The sequence below is a fragment of the Dicentrarchus labrax genome, unplaced genomic scaffold (assembly GCF_905237075.1).
Source record: "Dicentrarchus labrax unplaced genomic scaffold, dlabrax2021, whole genome shotgun sequence".
NCBI classification, from domain to species: Eukaryota; Metazoa; Chordata; class Actinopteri; family Moronidae; genus Dicentrarchus; species Dicentrarchus labrax.
The window spans coordinates 11,319,557-11,340,897 of NW_026136712.1; the positions used below are offsets into that span (position 1 = coordinate 11,319,557).

Sequence of the window (21,341 nt, forward strand, 5' to 3'; positions counted from 1 at the left end):
CGGCTGCATGTGCAAATATGTACCCATGTAAGTGAGCATGTGTGTCTCACTCCTCATGTCTCAGTATCTGAGGAATATGGATTTAAATGCTCTTCATTTCACACAACCTGCTCTGCTGCTGAAAATGAATCCTCCTGTCTGTCTCATTGGGCTTTGTGATTAAAACTTTGCAATAAAAACCTTCTGTACCATTTCTGTGGAATGTCAGTTCCCTAGGACACATTGCACACGTGCAGACAGCCATCATCTCTATTTCCTTCTATTTACATCCATTCCATATATCATTCTGACATGTTCTCCTCTGCTTTAGGATTGGCCAGCAAATATGACTTTCACTGTTGAGATGGCGTCTGAGAGGTGTTGGTTTAACCCTGTGGTAATTTAATTTACTTTGCCTTGTACTGCAAGCTGTTTCGTAATATTTTCTTTATCTTTATCTCCACTGAGGCCTTTATTCAAATGGTTCTGCTTTCACTTGTGCAGTTGTGCATTCCTGAGTGTATCCAGGTCTAATAGACGCTTCAGTTGAAAGCCAACTAGTCCATTAGTGCACTTGACTACACTTACAATAACTTTACTAAGGTGAGAAGAAAGTTGCCAGTCAGTTATTGCTGTGCATGAATACCATCTGTTTTGTTAAATGTGTCTCATTTAGAATTTCCTGACTGTAGCAATAAATTAGGGTGTCCTGGTAGCTTACCGCAGCAGCCTGGGTTCAATTCCAACCCGTGGCACTTTGATGTCATCCCCCTTCTCTCTACAGCTGCACCTACAAATAAACACAATTAAAGAACATACAAAAAATATTAAATAAATGAAACAAAACAATAATAAAGTAATAAATAACAGACATGAACAGTTAAACACATAAAGGTGCGAACATATATGTGTATATCTGTATCCATATATTAACATACATTAAGTGTCGCTTTCCTCAAATAGTTTAGCACTATGACAAAATTTATATCTGAGTAAAATCACATCAACTTCAATTGGAATTATTTGATGTAAGTAATTGGACTTCTCCCTCCCTCTCATTTCCATATGTTCTTTGACCTCTCTTTTCCCCACCCTCCTGCAGTCCAAAAAGCCCCATGCACACACCCACCTCCCTAATACTCTGGGTTAAGGGCATCAGGAGCATTCTTCCCGGACATGTGCCTCTGTCACTCACGCAGCCACACAACTACCCAGTTGTGTTTCCACTGTGTCCTCTGTGTTCCAGCACAAGGCTGGCACACTGCTCTGACAGTCCTGTGAACTCGGGCCTCCGCTCCCCGTCTCTCTGTAGCTTGGAGCAAAGATCTGAACAATATCCGTGAATCACCTGCAGCTCCATTACGTTTTCTGTGGATTTAATGTTTTATTAGTGTTTCAATACCAATCGATTGTTTTTGGTGAGGTGGAAGAAACAGAATCGAGACATTTATTCAGCGTGGATTTGTAGTTCTAGAAGAGGTCTTTAACTGTGTACGTCTTCCAAAATGGCACCTGTAAAAGGCTGGGTAGTGGGGCTCCTGCTGGTTCTCCTGTGCCCATCCCAGGTCCCGCTCTCTGGTGTCGTGAGTGCCCAGGAACTGGGTGAGGAAGGCCTCCATGCCAGAATTGTTGAGGAGGTTGTGGCCGACGAGGGTGAAGCCGCTGAGGTTGATGATGGAGCAGGTGAAGAAGAGGAACAGGTAGCAGAGGAGGAAGATGGTGAAGACGAGGAAGAGTCAGATGATGATTCAGAGGCTGATGAACAGGAGGCAGAGGAGGAAGAAGGGGAGGCTGAGGCAGAGGAGGAAGAAGATGCTGAGGAAGAGGAAGAGGAGACTGCCGAGGAGGAAGAAGATGCTGAGGAGGAGGAAGAGGAGACTGATGATGAGGAAGAGGAAGTGGATGAGGACAAAGCTGCGGAGGAAGAGGAGGCTGCTGAGGAAGATGAGGTTGAGGAGGAAGAGGCAGCAGAGGAGGATGAAGCTGTGGAGGAGCAAGAGGAAGAGGAGGAGGAGGCAGCAGAAGAAGAAGAAGAGGAAGAGGCTGCTGAGGAGGAGGAGGAGGAGGAGGAGGAGGAAGAGGAAGAGGAGGTAGAGGATGAAGAGGAGGAGGCCGCAGATGAGGAAGAGAAGGAGGAAGAGGAAGAAGCTGCAGATGAGGAAGAGGAGGACGATGCTGAAGAAGAGGAGGCTGATGAGGCAGCAGCAGAGGAAGATGACGAGGAGGCTGATGAGGAGGAGGAGGAGGAGGAGGCTGCAGCTGAAAATGAGGAAGAAGAGGAAGAAACAGAGGAGGAAGAGGATGCAACTGAAGGAGAGGAGTTAGCTGAGGAAGAGGAGGCTGATGAGACTGATGATGCTGAGGACGAGGAAGAGGAGGAAATCGCTGAGGATGACTCCGAGGGAGGGAACGCAACTGAAGCAGAGGAAGATGATGGTATACTCACTTTTCAATATATTGGTTGTTTTTTTATATATATTCTTAATATGTTTATTATTTATCCACTCACTAAACTATGCAGTGATTCAGTATCATATTTATATTTAGTAAGAATGACAAACTGAGTGTTCCCTGACTCTACAGTTGCCTCCTGACTTTGTTTGGCCGACTGCAGATACTGCAGGAACACTGTCACACATATCAGTCCTGAAATAGACCGGCTTATCTGTGTGGTAGCTAAACCGTTCGTGCCTTTTGTTGAACCAATGTGGCTATTTTGAGACCCCAAAACAGGTAATGTGCTGCTAAAGTAAGTGAGTTCAGAAAAAAACAAAAAACCCTGAGATAGAAGCAATATTTCACACAGAATGTAAATCCAAAATAAAAGACGTTTAAAATGAAAAGTTAAAATAATTACTGAGTAGCCAAAGCCAGAATACCTTTAAAATCTGATTACAGCCGACACACCAAAGTCAGACTAATAGATTGTTGATCACTGACTTTCTTTACAATGAGAACATCTTTTTTTTGTCTCAACTGGTGTTCATGCTGAGTTCTTATGCAACAACTTATTATTATTATTATTATTATTATTATTATTATTATTATTATTATTATTATTATTATTATTCAGCTGTGTTGGAGATTGTTCGCTCAGTTGGATCTTAGCTCTTACAGCTGAATCATAAAATATTATTGTGTACGAATATTAGCATTTAACATTAATAACAGGTCCACAACCTGACACTAATAGTATTGATTTCATACTCTCTGATGTAGGAACAGTTAACATGAAGTAGAAGCTATAGCCAAACCAATACCAGGGCTTTGAGGCTGATACTGATCCCAAACCCAATAGTATATTATTTGAACACAAACTGCAATCTTGATACAGATTCCTGAGATATGTTTTTAAGAATTGTTCATACATATATACCAAGTAAGTCATTTAACAGTGTAACAGTCTGTAGCCACACTGGATGCTCTGTGAGCTGCTGTTCTTGCTTACAATGATAATAATAGCAAGCTGATATAATATTGTTTGTGTTAATTGTGTTCAGCCCGTAAGCATGCGAACATTTGCCAATTAGCACTAAATGCAAAGTGCAGTTGAGGCTGATGGCAATGTTATTTGCAGGAATTAAGTCATAAGCCAAAGTGTTGGTAGTATTGGTAAATCTGAACTGATGATGGTGTATTTTAATCAAAGTAATTACAATTCATCCTCTTTTTGGACCAAGTTTTAAAAATTCGGAAATTCACAGTGGTGTTCGAAAAAAGGTCAGGGGAACGCCACCGTCATTAGGATTCACCATGGGGATCATGAATGTCTGTTGAATGATCTCATAGTTGCTGAGATATTTCAGTCTGGACCAAAGTGGAGGTTCATTGCCATCTCTAGAGCTACGCGGCTAGCATGGCTAAAATAGAGTTGTCAGTGCTCTCTAGTGGACAAAAAATGACGCGGTGACATGTTTTTATAAATTACCACATTTTTCTCGTTACTTACTGGCTGATATGCACACCGATATACGACGTATCTGCAATAAGCTAACATCGGCCATGCTGATATATCGATTTCGCCCTAGAGGTCTAATTTGTCGCTGACTGTGTCGACTTTATATAGATGAGCCTGAGGGTGATGACGCAGCAGAAAACGAAGAGGACTCAAGTGAAGAGGAGCCCGCTGCTGATGTGCTGCAGTTCCACCCCGGCTCTTTGTGCAGTGTTTGCTCCATCTGTGAGGTAAAATGATGATTTAAATCTTTCCAGTAATGAATAAGTTTTCATAGTGGTTTACTTTAATGCCTTTTAAGAGTAATAACCTACTTTGACAGCTTTCCATCTTAAGTTGAAACCGCCCTGATAATAGATCAGAGACTAATCATAACTGTACATGGTGTGTCCCCTCCATCTTTCAGCATTGCTCTAATAACTGTGACAATTGCCCCTGTGAAGAGGGAGATCACTGTGACCACTGCGAAGTAAGCACCCCCACTGTCTAAAATGCTGTAAATTATACAATGTGTATTACATAAAGGAGGCATTTCTAGTGGGACACGAACCTCCTTATTTTAACCTTTTTTTTTTGTCTTCCAGGGATGCTCATCCTGCTACATTTGCCCCTTACTGTGTGACACAATCTGCACACCAGGTAAATACTGGTAGCAATTATTCATACTGTGCATGTACTATTGTTTGTTTGTTTGTTTATTTTGTCAACTCTACTTAACTTTTGTATGTTTTTTTAGGTGGCCTTGTTGATGAGCTCACTGGGTCCCTCTTTCAGTAAGATTTCTAATTTCCCACAACACATTGATGTTTAATTGTGCAGTATGATGCTACTGCGTCATTATTTAATATATTGGGAAATGCTATGTAGCTCAGTGTTGACTTTACTCATGCCCTGGCTTTTGTTTTACAGGAGTGTTGCTTCTCTACTTTGAGCAACCCTTTAATGCCACCATGTATTTGCATGAGGTACCACGCTCAGGATTGGAGCTGTCTGGCTTTTCATACCTTTCCAGCAACATGAGGACTACCAGAAGGGCTTGTCGTGAACCTGACAGCTGACAGGATAAAAAAACATATTAAGGTTTTAAACGTTTGGATAACTTTTTTTAGCTTGCCTCGTCAAGAGAGCTGGAAAAAAAATCTTTTCCTTTATTTAATGAACTGCCTACTGTACATTTTCAATGCAAAATGGATAATGACACATCGCTAAGGATAGTTTTTTTTGTTGGAGCATTATTGTAACACAGTTTTAGTTGAGCAGTGTTTATAGGTCGACCTTAGTGGCAGGAATCTGTATGAGTGCACTAGAAAAATGAAAATTACATCTATTGCCACTTATGTAATTTGCAAATGTATGATAATTGATTTTTTACAGTAAAATTTCACACGTGTTAATACAAAAAATTTATACAACATTGATTCTCATCTGGTAATACATTGTAAAAATGACTTGTTTAATATATGACAAGCACAGCTTATATCTGTCACAAATGTGCTTCCAATTAGCTATTTTTTCATACTTCTATTTCACATTGTTAACTGACTTCGAAAGTATTGTTATATTTATGTTTGTGCATATAATCATGACCACTCATTAAAATTGCAGTTGATCAAAAAATATCAATAACTTGGGTCAATAGGCCGATAAAATTCTCCATTGTAACCACAACTTTGCAACAGTTTAACCCACCCCACCCAACTGTGTGTATAGTTAGGTATCTACCTTTAGGTTATATGGGATATGCAAATCTGAAATGATTCATAATAATAAACTGAGTTTAAACAGACAAGTTGTTAGGTGCGATTCTTTAGCAAACAAGGAGAGCTCTAAGCTAACAGGCTCACCTGGGTGACGTTGCCGGTTGCCATGCCCTTAAAAGGGGTTTAGCAACTTAAAGAAAGAAAGAAAAAACAAAAGCAGAAGATGCAGAGATATTCTGACTTTTAGTCCCTAGTATGATTTATATAAAAAAAAAATCAAAAACACTGGATCATAAACTTCCCACAATCCTACTTGATATTTTTTGTTAGATTCTCTTTGCAGACATCATTCCAATTCCAGGCCTTTCAGTTTCTATCGCAGGCTTTCTGTTAAAGATTTGTTGTCTTCAAGCCCAGGCTGAAAAAAAAAAAACAAGATGTGCAAGAAGCTGGTGACATCTGTTTGTTATCTCAAACATTCAAAAGCTCCTCCTGGGGCCATGGAAGATATTGTATGACTGTTTTCAAGCTGAGCAGTACTCAGTGTGACAAGTGAACTGAACCTAATATGTAAAATTGGTTTGAGTGTAATCAGAAGAAGCGGAACAATTGCCGTATGTTTTTCTTTAACAAATCACTTCTATTCACTCTTTCACCTACTTATTTTTAAATTGTATCTGCTATAATCTGATCTGATAGGCTGTACCACGGTCCTACTCAATATACTCTTTTTATTTCCTGGCAGTCATAATCTTATAGGTGGACATTGTCCTAATCAATTAACTGAATTTCTTAAGAGAATTATGCCAACCACAAGTTGTTGCAAAATAATCAAGTCAATTATCACAGACAGATTACTAAAAGTGCAGCTGCTGCTTGGATGAAGCAAGGTGTTTCAGGTGAACTCTTGCCAACCCACTGAAAGTTGTTCCTGCTGAAAGGTTTTTAGGTGAGGTCCTGGTCTGAGTCATGGGGAGAAAGTTATTATTTGTCACTGAGACTTGGCAGTAAAAGGTGGAAGAATCTTGTGAGTGTATTGTTGCATCAACAAACATAGAGCCAGGGCTTTGTACCTTTGAAGTATTGCCCTTTTGATATCGAAGTATTGACACAGTCTACTTAATTTTACTGCAGCAACCAGGCTTATCCATTTATCTACAGGCTATTAGATGAAATGCCTCTTTTATACACACACATAGAATTTATGAATCCGTTTTCTCTTGTCAGACATATATCCTTGTTATTGTTTTGGAAAAAAAAGACCCACTGTTTGTTGAAAATGTGGACAGTGTGTGTCGATTTTATTTTTGTTTGTATAAACACAGACAGGGCTTGGTGTAATGAGGCATGGTAAAGTGTGTGAGGATGAGGTGAAGGGCAGGAAACCTGTTGTGTTGGTTCATTTAAGCATTAAGGACTGATGTATATATAAACACAGGGGCAATTACAATAAACATTACCAGGTATTAGGACATTTGACTCTCTGTCAGGAAATAGTCATTGATACCACTCTCATGTCTGTCTGCTAAACATGGGGGGAGAGAGAGAGAGAGAGAGAGAGAGAGAGAGAGAGAGAGAGAGAGAGCGAAGATGACATGCAGCAAAGGGGGTCGCGTTGGAATTGAACCCGGGCCGCTGAGATTCAGCCTACATGACTTTGCACGCGCTCTAGCAGGTGAGCTAGCATGCGCCCCATGTGTGTTCCTTTTATGTGGAAGAGTAACAGATTCCCTGGGCTGTTTTGTCTAAACTGTAAAACAAGATGCAAAATGTGCAAAACCACATATTGGATGTCTCACCCAGGACAGATTTCACAGGTTGAGCAGCGAATATTTAATCAGATGTGCAATGATACAAGTGGCACTGACAGTGTCACATTACTGTGATTTATAGTTAACATTCTTGCTTGTAGCTTGAAGCCTGACCAGTCAATCAACAATCCAGTGTGTAAAGAATTAAAGTCTCATTTAGCTTCTCAAATATAAGTTTATAGAATCACCTGTCAATTAAAGGCTTAGTTTACCTGTGTTTTGTGTTATTAAAAAAGGATATCAAATTTCAGTGTCAAGTCATTTCCTTTATCGGGATTGTGCTTTTGTGTGTGTATATGTTAAGTCTGTTGTTGCTGAAGACAACACTAAAGGAAGTGTCAAATATCAGTGTAGTTGTAAGCAGATTAAAGTGTTTAAGTTAGTTAAGCACCCAGAAATGGAGGCTGGTTTGTAAGATAATGAACGACAATATAGTAAAATACAATGATATAACATGTGTTTATAAAGGTTTGCATTAATGGATACTTAAAAATTTACAATTAGTGTTTAATGAACCCTTTATTAAATCTTTATATGCTGCTTGTACAAATAGAGGAGATTAAAATAAACTGTTACATATATCAAACTCATGCTTTAGCTTATAAGGGTTAAGGTTTAATTCGGGTTAACTCTTTCACTCCCTATGTCGTGCCAGCATTGTGTATGTAAACATGGGTGCTGTGTCATGGTGCAGGATACATTGAGCTGTGTATGCCCCCTAGATTGTGCAAGATCATTTGCTTTCCCTAAACACCTGTATTTTGATTGCAGTGTCCTGAAGAAAGAGGCCTGTAGTCAAGTTAAATATCTCCCCCATACGGACTAAGTGATGTGTACACAATTGGCCCCCTCCCATTGCATGTCCCTCCTTCTCTATATCACTGACTTGAAACATACTGGGATACTATGCCACCATCTCCTCACTGATGGACTTATTTTGAAATGCACACACTTTTTCAATGAGACCCTTCATTCTAACATACTATGTTTTTTTAAAACCTTAGGGACTCGAAGCCTGGAAAGTAAGGTAGGATGATTTGACAAACTTTGACACATGAACTGTCAAATAGCAAGTTTTAATTCTTTGACATCTTGATTACTGTACTTTGAGCATGGATGTCAATCACTCTTACATTATATAAGATGAGGTCATACGAGGGCTTCATCATTAAGTATACCAGGTAGACATCACTGAGGCTGTTATATAACCTCTCTGAAAACTTGGCTACTGCCGAAATGAGAATGACATAATGAAACAAAAATCCAATTCAAGATCTTGTGATTGATAACAGTTTTTTTTTTGTGTTCCTGAAGATGCATCTCTTCTCCTTTCTGCTGTGCATCAGTTTGGGAGCTTTGGTAAAAGGTGGTGAGTAAAATGCATACATTTCTATTTCTGCTTCTTGTTGCATAATATCTATAATTTGTGTTTGCATTGTAGAGCAGAATACGCTACCTCTCACAATGTTGTTTCCATTTTTGAGAGTAAGATTCTGTTTATTTAGGATGTGAATTGCTGATTTTCTCATATTTAAGCCCCAAAAATGCATCCAATATACAAAACTAAAGAGGTTGAGGAATAGAGCATCGACAAAAGCTATCCATACCATATGATAGAGACAGTGGTGGAAGAAATACTCAGATACTTTGCTTAAAAGTAGTAATACAACAATGTCAAAGAGTCATGAGATAAAACTGAGAGGTATTGACATGATTACTGGACTAGATTTTTATTTATTTGTGGAAATATTTGATTATTTGATTTCTTTGGACCTTAAACTGTAAAATCAAATGAAGAGTTTAGAGGGAAATCTCTTTTGGTGGCAATTACTCAAACAGGGGGCCCCAGCCAGACACAGCTTTTTTAACCTTTAGCAATGCATTGTTTTTTTTAATAATCTCTTCATATGTTTTTTTTTTTAATTAAATTTTTTATTTTTTACAATAAATCTTAATTGATAGAAGTTAGTATACATGTACTTGTAACTGTAGTGAAGTAAAAGGTACATTTCTCTCTGAAATATTGTGGATATAAATTCACTAACAAAAACCACGCCAATGGCTGTATGGAATAAGGAAGGTTTATCACACATTATGAACAAATGTGGAATACTGTGGGAGGGAAAGGTTCGAGGGATGGAGGGGATGAAAGGCTGAAGGGATGAAGGGGTTAGGGTTGAGGGATGAGTGGAAGGGGTCGAGGGTTGAGGGATGTGGGGTATGGGAAGGACGAGTAAGGGCTGATAGGAAGGAAGGAAGGAAGGAAGGAAAACGGTTTGGGTAGGTGGATGGATGGATGGTTGGATGGAGGAGTTCGGCGAGACGGTCAGAGGGAACAGAGTGGGTGTTGAGACGCTGAGTGGGAGCTAAGGTGTGCTTAAATATGTTTTGAGCGGAAATGAGATGAGTTCAGGGCGTGGTCTTTGTTACCAAACCTAGTTATAAAACTTCATGTAGCATAAAATGGATAAAGTGAAGAAAATTTGACATAAGAACGGTACTTATGTGAATGTGTCAGGTCTCAGTTACAATGTTCCTCAGGCAGGGTCGTATTTCATCACATAATGCTAATAAGGCCACATTTGATGCTGTTTGTATCATTTGGCTCCTGTATGTTGGCCATATTTCTGTTTCAGAAACTGGAAGTGACTGGTGCTATACTGGCTGCGGTAAGTAAGGACAGATGTCTGACTTATTGAATTATTTGGATCAAACAATCATTAGTCTATGTTAGTTTGTTGTGACATTAAGAGAACCTCTTAACTTTCATAGACACCACACCGGAAAAATGGGTACACCTTCCTGAGTCTTCCTGTGGATCTGACAGGCAGTCTCCCATTGACATAGTCACCAATCTAGTAGAGACTAACCATTCCCTGGGTAACTTTGCCTTTACCAACTTCGACAATTATTACATCAACAAGTCCATCATAAACACTGGACATACAGGTACACAAACTGAGACTTCCATGTGATCTTTTTTGTCCCTGCCTTTGAATTGTACAACAGTTTCTATATTTGTGAAAGAAGTGTAGAAAGGGCACAAAGCCTTTCGTATGATGATCAGAATGTGTTTTAACTTCTATATACTCCAAACTATAACCACATAAAACGCTTCTCCATCTCTCCCATGCACAGTGAAAATCAATTTGATGGAAGGGGAAGTTGAAGTGACAGGAGGTGGACTCAGTGGAACATATTCTACAATTCAGTTTCACTTTCACTGGAGCAGCACAGAACATGATCAAGGTTCGGAGCACATGATTGATGGGCACAGATATGCGATGGAGGTACAGTATTGTTCACTGGCATTCACTATAAACAACATGCCTCTTTTACATATGTGTGTCTTATTTGACCTTACTTTGTCTGATGGGTTCATGTTATCTGTTGTAGATGCACATAGTCAGTCTGAAGAAAGGTCTTACTGCGGAGCAGGCTGTGCAGGACTCGGAAGGCATTGCTGTTCTTGGGTTTTTTATAAATGTATGTCCTACACTTGACATTTTTATTCCAAGGAAAACTCTTATAGTGCTAACTTTTCCATAAACATCATACATTGAAAACATCACTAAAATTGTAAAATAAATTTTTTTGCAGAATTTCATCCTGCTCATTGGGAGTAAGATAATTGTGGAAATAAATCTAGGAGAGTTTGTTTTGTACATTATCAAACTAATATTGCAAGTGTAATTACAATATCTTCTTTCTAAAGGCAACAGAAGATAATGAGAATATGTCAGGACCATGGAGCAATCTTACATCTTACCTGACAAACACCACAGGTGCCGCGGTTGATATAAGTCATCACTTCTCTATCAAAGACCTGATTGGAAATGTAAACCTCACAAAGTTCTACCGGTATATGGGCTCCCTGACCACCCCCAACTGCAGTGAAGCAGTTATGTGGACAGTCTTTCAAGAGCCAATCAACGTCAGCAAAAATCTGGTGGGTTGAGCAGCACGGAAACCTCTATTTTGCAGGATAAGAGGAGGAAAGGCCGTGTTTAGTGGTAAAATCCCAACAACCCACTGTACACAACCAGCTAGGCAACAGACTGCAGACAGACACAGTTGTCGACTAGCTGGTGAACATAGAGGAGCATTTCACAGCTGAAGTGCTTGATATACGTTGGTAAAGACCAGTAATAGAGCTAGAAAAGACTGAATATCAGACTTACACTCACAAGGTGGCCAGAAACTTCAAATGAATGATAAAGTTGCTACCTGCCATCGCCAGCGGTAAGCAGGTTAACCCATCTGAGCTGTGTGAAGAAACACTGGACTTGAAGCTTCGTATTTCTGTGTGGCAATTTGCTTAGTCATTCTGTACAACTGAACCAGTAAAAATTGTGATGACCTGTGGCGAGTGGAATCACAAACTGTTACACAAGCAGTCACTGATGCATGCAGGCAAGCGTCACCAGAGAACAAGTTCCAGGACATACTGTAGCATGCTGGTATCTGGTATGGTGATCATGTTTGATAATCACTGTTATTTTCTGTTGACTCAACAAGAGAAAATATTGGGCATGCATGTGACTGTATGGGGAGGGGGTAAAAAGCCGTTTATCACTCCTATGAATGACATATCTTACCTCTCCATCTGATCTACCTGACAGCCATACTAACAGTAAGGAGAAACCTGTTCTTGTGTTCTTGTGTCAGGTGGCTCAGCAGGTGCATGACTCTTTGACCTCGGCCGCAGTTATATTAACTACCTACACTTAAAACAGTTAGATTATTGTATTTGAGAACATGCTGACAGCAGCAAATATGCAAAAGTAAGAGTTCAGAAATTGCTGCGGACACCTTTACGACCAAGTCTCAGGAAATAAATGCAATTTATATCCTTCATAAAAGTAGCATTTAAGGCAGCACCATTTCATTGCATTATAACTTTTAAGGTGTGCGTTTAATTCAGACATGTCGATTTCTGTGTAACTTGATATATATGTATCCACATTTCAAGCACCTTTGCACCTCTTATTTTGAAAGACAATACAGAAGTGTGTTACTTGCATATTTTGAAGATGGCAGGTATCGACCTCAAGAATGAAGAGATACCTTGAAACCGCCCAGTTTAAAGCAGCTCGCTTCTCATAATGATTAGGATAAGTGCTTTGTGCTGACACTATGGGCCCTCTGCCAGAAATAAGGAAAGTTTGTGGTTGCTTAACCTGTAAAGATAAAGTAAGGGGGCGTTCACTAAAGGGCCTCTCAACTCATCCTCTGTGTCTGCTGCTAAGAAATTGTACTACAAAATGTGTGTTTGCCAGTTATGTCACTGCAGTGGATCTGTTGGAGGAAACGTGTTTTGCTTTGTTCTTAGATTAAAAAGTTTCCCATGGAGACAAAACTCACCAACAATTATCGGCCTACACAACATCTTAATGAACGTCGAGTGTTTGCCTCCCCTGCTACTACTATACCTCTGAGTGAGTTGAAAAGTCACCACATATAGGATCCTTAATATTTATGACTCTGAGTTGACACATTAAATATGACTGCTCTATTCGTTAGGTCCTCAGTGGTGCTATGATGAGCACTGTGGTACGTATCATATATAAATCACTGACAGTGATTGGACAGTTTAATGCTTTTACAATGGGATTTGGACTCTTAAACATTTGTTTTCTTCTCCAAACCTCAGATTACCAGCCGTCTAATTGGCACGTTCTGCCTTACTCCCACTGCGACGGCGAAAGACAGTCACCCATCAACATTGAGACAAACACTGTGATCGACAAAGATCTTGGTGACTTCAGTTTTACAGGGTTTGAAAACAAAAAAGCCATTGCGAAGATCACTAACACAGGCCACACAGGTTTGAAAGTTTCTTTCAGATTATAGGGTGTTTTTGGTGGATATTTATTGAGTCTAAAAGGACTCAAAGATGGACTTTATTAAGCTTCTGTTAAATCTGTGTATGCTACAATTACTATTATTGATGATTTTCATTAGAATTGATGCTTCCAAAACAAAACTAATGCTTAACTGTATTATTTTTGGGTTATGATTAGAATTGAGTTGTCAAAAATAATAAGCAACAATTTTAATCGTTTCAGTTGTTTTTCCAAGCTTTTATATTTGGTTTGCCCATAATTAAAATAGGAGACATTTACACTGTGCCTTGTGTTCTCGCTCAACTCAACCAGTGAAGTGTATACTGAAGGACGATGTGGTGGAGGTCTCAGAGGGAGATTTGGAATACGTCTACTCCACCCTACAGTTCCACTTCCATTGGGGCTCACAGGACTCCAGTGGCTCAGAGCACACAGTGGATTCACACAGATACCCAATGGAGGTAGTTATAAGCATTAAACTACTGCATTGTTGCTATGAAGGCATTGTTTTCCAATAGATTTTGCTTTTGCCAGTGTGTATACTACATGTCAATATTTGTGTCTTTGTCCAGATGCACATAGTGAACAAGAGGAAGGGTTTAACATTGGATGAGGCAGTGAAGATTCCTAATGGTCTGGCAGTGCTGGGATTCTTTATTGAGGTAACATTTAGTGTGTTTGATGCGTTCGTGTAGTAAGCCAATAGTTGTTATTTAGATCCATACTATATAGTATTTATAAACAGGGTGGAGTGTTTAGTGTGTTCACCCTGGAAAAGTGACAAAATAAAGTATACTCAATACAAACAAATACAAAAACAAATACAAGTTCATGCATATTCGGTCTAAAAAACTGACATTATTTATTTTTTAGTGTGCAATGCACAAAGGAAATGGTGGAAAGCAGCTGAAAACTATTTTAACAACTAATTGGGGATGGTGGTGGTGGTGAAGGGGTCCAGGTAGTGTTATTAAGTTAACATTACCTGACTTCTCATCTATTTATTTCCCACCTTTTTACGACAATCAGCTGAGGACTACACCTGTGTGTCCTCAGCTGATTGGTGTCTGCCCAAGACATAAATGACAGTGTCTGTGCTGTAATCTGGTCATGAGATAATATAAATATAAAAGCACCAAAGCAGGCCAGACTGACGCTACCGGTTTGCATTTGGCAACAGGAGACATACCGCAACATACTGGCATTTTATCTAATAAGAAACAAGATTAAATCTATACACGCGGCCATTAATCACTGAGCTTTTGACGCGTGCACCTGCATTATACAATGCCATTCTTTCACTCGTCTGATGGTTAGTATGAGTCATGCCTGATTTACAGTTTGCTAACACATATAACAATGCTCAATCATTTTGTCAAAGGTTTTGTCATAAATGTCAAATACAAATGTATCAAACCTCTATTTAATGGTGTATAATCATGCAAGTCCAAATGCAAACCTTGTGTATATTTGTACAAACTGTAGAACTGACTACTCATAACGGATTATTTTGCAATTGGTTGAGAGTTTTCAGTGCATATTAGCAGAGGGAACTGTGCTCTCTTTTCTCTCCTGACTATAAACAGCTTTTCTCAATGTCTTTTCCAGGCTACAGATACGACCAAAAGCAGCACCGATTCAGAACAACAGGCAAGTAGTGTAGCTTTTTCAAACCAGCAGATTGTGCTACTGTATAGTCAAACGTTCCTTAATCATTCTCCACGTTTGTCTCTGTAGACAAATCCCGCACCTAGTATGGATGCCTGGAATAAACTGACTCACTACCTGGAAAATATTACAAGCGTTGGTGAGTGCATGCTTGTTTTGTAGGATATAAGATCAAAAATAATGAATGTGGATGCACAAATGTGCCAATACATCTTGTGCATTTTTACCTCCACGTAGGCGCAGAAGTTGAATTTACAGAAGAGATCTCCATTGATGACTTGCTTGGCAATGTGAACCGAAAAGAATACTACCGCTACAATGGCTCCTTAACCACGCCTTCATGTAACGAAGCAGTGGTCTGGACAGTCTTTAAAGAGTCTATCAAGGTGGACAACAAGCTGGTACGTGCTATTCCCCATCTTGGTGTTAAAGGTACTATATTAAACCAGTGGTGTGCCACATTGGCTTTGAATCAATTGTATTGCATAATGCAGTTGCTCGATGCAACACTATTCAAAGATAATTCTTAACTACAGTGGTTCAGATTGGTAGTACAAAGAGATTATCCTCTGGAGAAGTCATTGTAAGAGAACTGTTTGTTAGACTCCATTACAGGACAATCAAAACTGACAGCAATGATCTTCATCAGTGATGTAGATTATACTGGAACACAGTGTTTGTTTGGCATCTCTGTATGCACATGTGGATGCACATCACTGATGTAAGGATTTTAAATAAAATGACTAAGCTTAAGACACTGACAGCTGTAGTTTTAGGGTAACCACATCAATGGAACAGGAGGACAACATGTCCCTCATTTTAGAGAAAAGGAAGTAATTAATTAACATATCTATCTAGAGTATGAGGCTACTGGTGTTCTTTTTCTTTTTGTCAACAAATCCCATTTTTAAAGACCAAGACAAACAATTAATGAATCCATCTCTCAATGCTTTTCTGACACAGCCAGGTTTCCAGCTAATTTTAACCAGATTTACAGAAAGACAACAGAAGAAAATGGGAATTAATAAAAAGTTGAGTGCATTGAAAAACATTTGGTGGTGCTAATTCTCCAGTCTGGTCCCATTAAAACATTGCAAAAGAAGAAGAAGGCTGCAACCACTCTTTGACTACAGAGACAATACTTGTTAGAAGGATCATTCATTATTGGTTTAGGTCTTTTTATCATTGGATTTGTTGACAGAAATACAGAATAGACTTTCAAGCCATCATATTTAATGTGTTTACAAAAGTCAATGACTGCAGATGTCTTCGTGTTTGACGTCAGTGCCAGATACTTGGTATCTACCCTGATGATGCTATCCTTGATCTGTGCTATTTTCACCATTGTCTTCAGTCCGCTCTGTAGAATGTCAAACACAAGTTTAGTCAGAGGTTAACAGACGGGGAAAACCTTCAACTGCTAGGTAGTCTCGATTTATGTTTAGCATTCGAGGGTATGTATAAAAAAGGATATGAGTGTGATACTGTTCACCAATATGGGCGAGAAACCCATACAAAAAATCATAACTTTAACGCCAGTCATCCCTTCATTTCAAAGTCAATGGGCTCGAGTTCAGAGTTAAAACAATAAAACGTATCAGTATGTTTGTACCTTTTGAGGTACCGGGTGATTTTTCTGATTAGTTTGCCCTGCTTTGATTCAAATTGCAGTAATCTGAGATCAGTTGCAGTTGGCTATGACAGTTATCAGTGTAATGCACAAAGAGATAAACATGCAGCCTAGTACCTTTTTTAAACAATGCAGTTTACAAACAATCCTCATCATTGTAGTTATACTGCCTGAGCAGTTTATCTAGTACAGGGACATAATTTATCAAAGAAGTGTCCTTTTATAACAGAAGAACATCAAGTCAAAATAATGGATTACACTTCAGTCTGTCATAAATGATGCCTAACACCATCTTCAACACCACCAGATAATGATGTTCCCGACTGTGACAGAACATACCAACGTGTTTCGGCCTGCACAGCATCTTAGTGGCAGGAAAATCATCAGATCAGCATCCAGTGCCCCTGCTCCCATCATACTGTTTCTTCTGCTGGCATGTATCTGTGCCTTTCTCTTATAATTTGCATTCATGAGAAGGTTAGTTAATTGGAACTATTGTGAAAAATAAAGTGTATTGCACCAATCATCTGTCTTCAACTGTTCAGATTAGCATCTCAATAAGTGTTTCATTTTTATTTACAGAAATCTTCAGTAATGCAATCAAATAATCTCATAATCAAGATATTGTCTATATAGGCTGACCAGGGAAGTTTTATTTTGAAAAATCTGTTTATAAACTCCAGGTGTTACCAGGCCCGCTGCAGCATGTTTTGAACTGGTGAGTGAGTTACCACAGTTATAATGTTGTTTTGACTACTCATTCAAACTCCGACTTCAGTAGTAAAAAATATTAAACTTGCACAATAACTAAATATAAATATCTCTGGATTTGTAGCAAAGTTACTACTTGATCCAATAGTACCTGTTTGCTTTGCTTTATCAAAAGATGTACAAAGATGTGTAGAAATCAAATCAATTACATCTCAGGTGATTCAAGGCTTACGTCTGCTGTGTTAAACCACTAATTACAGTTGTTGACCAGATGAGCTAGAAGAAATGATGAATTACTGCAGTGTGTTCAAGTGAGTGTTCTTGTGCTATAGTTATCAGTGAGGAATGTATTGTTTTGTAACCACTGAAAACAAAAAATAAATAATTGAACCGATACTCTTTGAAGGTGAAATGCTTCCTTGAATTGTGTCACGTTTTCTGCCATCCAGCTGGTGACTAGAAGATTTTAGTGTCCGCCTTTTTATGTGTAATATTTATCAGTTTATCAATATATTCGTAATAGGTACTTTATCAATTAAGTTGCCACCGCTGCTTGCACTCATCCCTAAATCAGTCCACTACAATGACACAAGTCATAGAAGACATCTTTGTAGGAACGCTTTACAGCCATAATGGCCATAATTTATTAAAAATACCCAAAAGAGTATAGATTGAATTATTAGAGATTACAGTTGGCTTTAAGGTTCACTTTGATTTGAACTGTAAACAAACTTTTGTTTTGTGATCTTGGAAATTAATGACTAATTTGGCCTTCATTTCCTTCCTGAAAACATCTATATCATACATCAAACATATCATTTGTTTCCAGATTCCTGTCCATACCTGTCTCTCGGGTTTTAACATTTTTGTCATTACTTACAGGAATAAGGACACAGCACAGGAGAAGAACAAAAACGGGTTGAAACCAAACACTATGTAGAGGTCTGTTTGGCCAATTATAGTGTCTTTTGTTATAACTATGATAATAGGCTTTTGTAACTTAACCTGACGTAACCTCTCTAGTCTCACCACTGCTTGACATTTTGCTCCCTGCTCACCTGTATGTCTCCCCTGTGTTGGCTCAACGCCCTCCAGTTTGAGAACTCACTGAGCTACACTGTGAATGAGTCCCAATTTCATACAGGTGAATCGGGTGATCACACTGGAAACATGAAAAAAAAGGTCCGTATCCACACCAAAAACCATCTGAGTGTTCCGTTGATGTACTGTCCCACAATGCAATGCACAAATGAATTTTGGACGGTTCCAGGAACACTACCCAGAAAGGTACAAACATTCAACCTTTTGAAAAACATGTTGCTTTGTTGTTTAATTCGCAGAATTCCAAAGTCGCAGTTTCATAGACAGGCGTTGGAGCATGTCTCGCACTGGTGTTTCATTTCCTTTTATTATAAAATGTTAAAAGTATTGATTTCTTGTAAACTAAGTAATACTTAATAAAAACTTGTAGGTCACTGTGGGTATCAGGTTAGAATGCATGGAAAAAGGCCAGAAAACTCAACAGAATTGCGTTTATGAACATAAAGGAAGAACAATACACACATGGGCTGTTGAATCCGAACTGCTGCCTTGCCTGAAGGAGAGAGAGAAGGTGAGGGTGGTCTTTAAATGAGGAGTGATAATCAGGTAAATGAGCGGGGAAAACGGGTGAAAATAATCAGTGATGAGGAATGGAGAGGAGAGGAAAAGGGAAAAAGAAAGAAAATATAAACCTTTTACTGCAGTATGATTGAATGCAGGATTGTCTCCAAGAAAAAAGGGAACACCACATAAGGGAACTAAGCCCTGGATCACAAGGGACAAAGACACTCCTGAATTGGGACAGGGTAGCAGAGAGGAGCTAAGGATTGAAGATTAAGATCCAGGAGGTCACCTAGAACACCTACAGGACAAAGATGGAGGTCAGACTGCAAACGAATAACACCAGGGAGGTGTGCAGAGGCATGAGAAGCATCACAGGCTACAATCAACCAAATGACCAGGAGGCAGGAGGTAGCACTACTGATAAGCAACATGAGAACCCCCCAGGGGATTGTACTTTGTTGTCCATCAGTGACTCTGCCATTGCGGGGGGTATCTGCAGGCAAGAGAGGACGAGGAATGCAGTACAAAGGCCTTTTGGATGTTTTTGTTGGGTGGTGCAAACTGAACCACCTGCAGCTGAACATTAGCGAGAGGATGGAGCTGATTGGGGACTTGCGCAGGACGAAGCCTCCTCTGACCCCTGTATCCATACAAGGGGAGGATGTCGAGGTGAAGAAGAAGAAGGCCCAGAGTCGGCTCTACTCGCTGCAGAGGCTCAAAGTCTGCACCTGGCACCCAGGTAACACCCCAAAGAGTGTAATACACACACTGGTCCAACATGCCAACATGCCAAGTTGTGTATGGCCTCGCCTAGGTGTGGCAGTGTTATGTTTTTAACACATGCTCATTCCGGTCAAGTTAGCAATATGCAACATTTGGTTACAATAATAATAATAATAATAATAATAATAAATTATAAAGCTTGGTGAGTTCACCGTTTAGTAAGGTTAAGGCGACAGAACAAACAGAACAATTCAATGTTGACTTTTGTTTTCACACAGGAGTCTAATAGCAGTCTCCTAGGTGAAAGTCCTGTGTTTGTTTGAGCCTCATAATCTACATTCACAGACTGCAGTTTGTTGGCATATTGTATTTGAATCACTTATAGGCCTTATTTTAACTATAATTAGACTTACTTCTAATGTTGTATTTTCTTGCCACAACACTTTCATCTATATTTCCACTCAGCATTGCTATGTTTTGGACTTAAGGTGTCCTATGTGTTTATAAGTACTACTAGCAGCAACTCCAGTAAAATATTATAATTCCTGAAAATTAAGCTGATAACACCTACTACAACTACCATACTACTGTGTAAATTGTATTTCATTCGGTCATGTTTGTGGTTCTAGACTCACAAAACCTGTTAACATGTTTTTTGCTACTCAAAGAAGAACAGTGAAGTGGGACCCTTGAAGGCAGAGTTGTCACAATGAGCCTTTACAAAATCACATGTGGGTTGGGCTGATACATTGCCTCAGACGATGTAGGAAACATGGAATGACACTTTGCCATGTGATTATGCAGGCTAGTGAAACTCGTTTTTTTTCACCTGAATGACATCAAGGATTCTCTATCTGGACTAGATCTACCTGTCTCTGCCTGCCAAGCAGTCCACTTATCCATCCATCTTTTAGTCTCCGTATAATGTAATCATTTCAAATAACTACACTGCATGTCACATGCTTTGTACACCCTGCCATCCACCACAGTGTACTTCCTAGGAAATATGAAAAAAAAAAAAGAAAAGCATTTGAACAAATGACAGATTCTGTTTTTTGGCAAGTCTTTGTGTGAAAATGTTTCTGTTTGGTTTATAATAATAATAATAATAATAATAATTACATATTTAAATGAAATTTGCAAAAGTATTTTCTATTCTATGCTTCATGGTTTGATTGAAAACGCCTGAATGTTGTAAATAGAAATGATACTTCCTGGAACTATACACCCAGACGAATAGCCAGGAATTAAAGTTCTACTTTAATACTAACCTCAGAGAAAAACCCAAGTTCTGTTGCTTCCTGCAGCTCTACGGAGCTTTATAGTGAACTTCACCTCATTGTTTAGCTGTTAGACCACAACTTTAATGTTTTGGTCCAGGCTCAGAACCCTCTTAGTGTCATTTATGGCTGTTTTCAGTGCAAACGCTATACAAGCCGAACGTTCAGCTCAGCACCAAATTGCTGACAGACACAGTTAACCACTAGAGAGAGAGATTTGAGGATATGAACTAGTTTCTGGGTTCCTGGAAAAATCCTTGTGGATGAAACAAAGATCCAAACATCACCTGGGTTTGGAAATGCCATTTACTCCTGTTTTATAAACAGTAGCCTACGTTGTTTTGATGCTTAATAAATAAATACGTGTGTTTTTAACATTTTAAAATTCATACAAAATTTGAGTTTATCTTATTTTTTAAACTGGCTGCAATTT

The 21,341-nt window shown here is 39.1% G+C and overlaps 2 protein-coding genes across 2 annotated transcripts; both read left to right on the forward strand.

Moving 5' to 3' along the window:
• The first annotated feature begins 1,123 nt into the window (after nt 1-1,123).
• Nucleotides 1,124-5,723, forward strand: LOC127373899 (cilia- and flagella-associated protein 251). The gene is made up of 6 exons (XM_051418786.1): nt 1,124-2,415; nt 4,046-4,164; nt 4,341-4,403; nt 4,519-4,573; nt 4,671-4,707; nt 4,844-5,723. Exons 1-6 carry the CDS (start codon nt 1,485-1,487, stop codon nt 4,863-4,865), a joined length of 1,227 nt encoding a protein of 408 aa, XP_051274746.1. The 5' UTR covers nt 1,124-1,484; the 3' UTR covers nt 4,866-5,723.
• A 181-nt stretch (nt 5,724-5,904) lies between these two features.
• Nucleotides 5,905-17,696, forward strand: LOC127373897 (uncharacterized). Its single transcript, XM_051418783.1, is given in 18 exon segments — nt 5,905-7,309; nt 8,450-8,472; nt 8,760-8,814; nt 10,082-10,114; nt 10,218-10,394; nt 10,584-10,735; nt 10,842-10,931; nt 11,161-11,394; nt 12,778-12,883; nt 12,969-12,998; nt 13,099-13,272; nt 13,604-13,752; nt 13,864-13,953; nt 14,900-14,941; nt 15,029-15,098; nt 15,197-15,360; nt 16,897-17,037; nt 17,039-17,696. Coding segments are annotated over 18 exon segments (1,839 nt in total). The 5' UTR covers nt 5,905-7,224; the 3' UTR covers nt 17,063-17,696.
• Nucleotides 17,697-21,341: the final 3,645 nt, after the last annotated feature.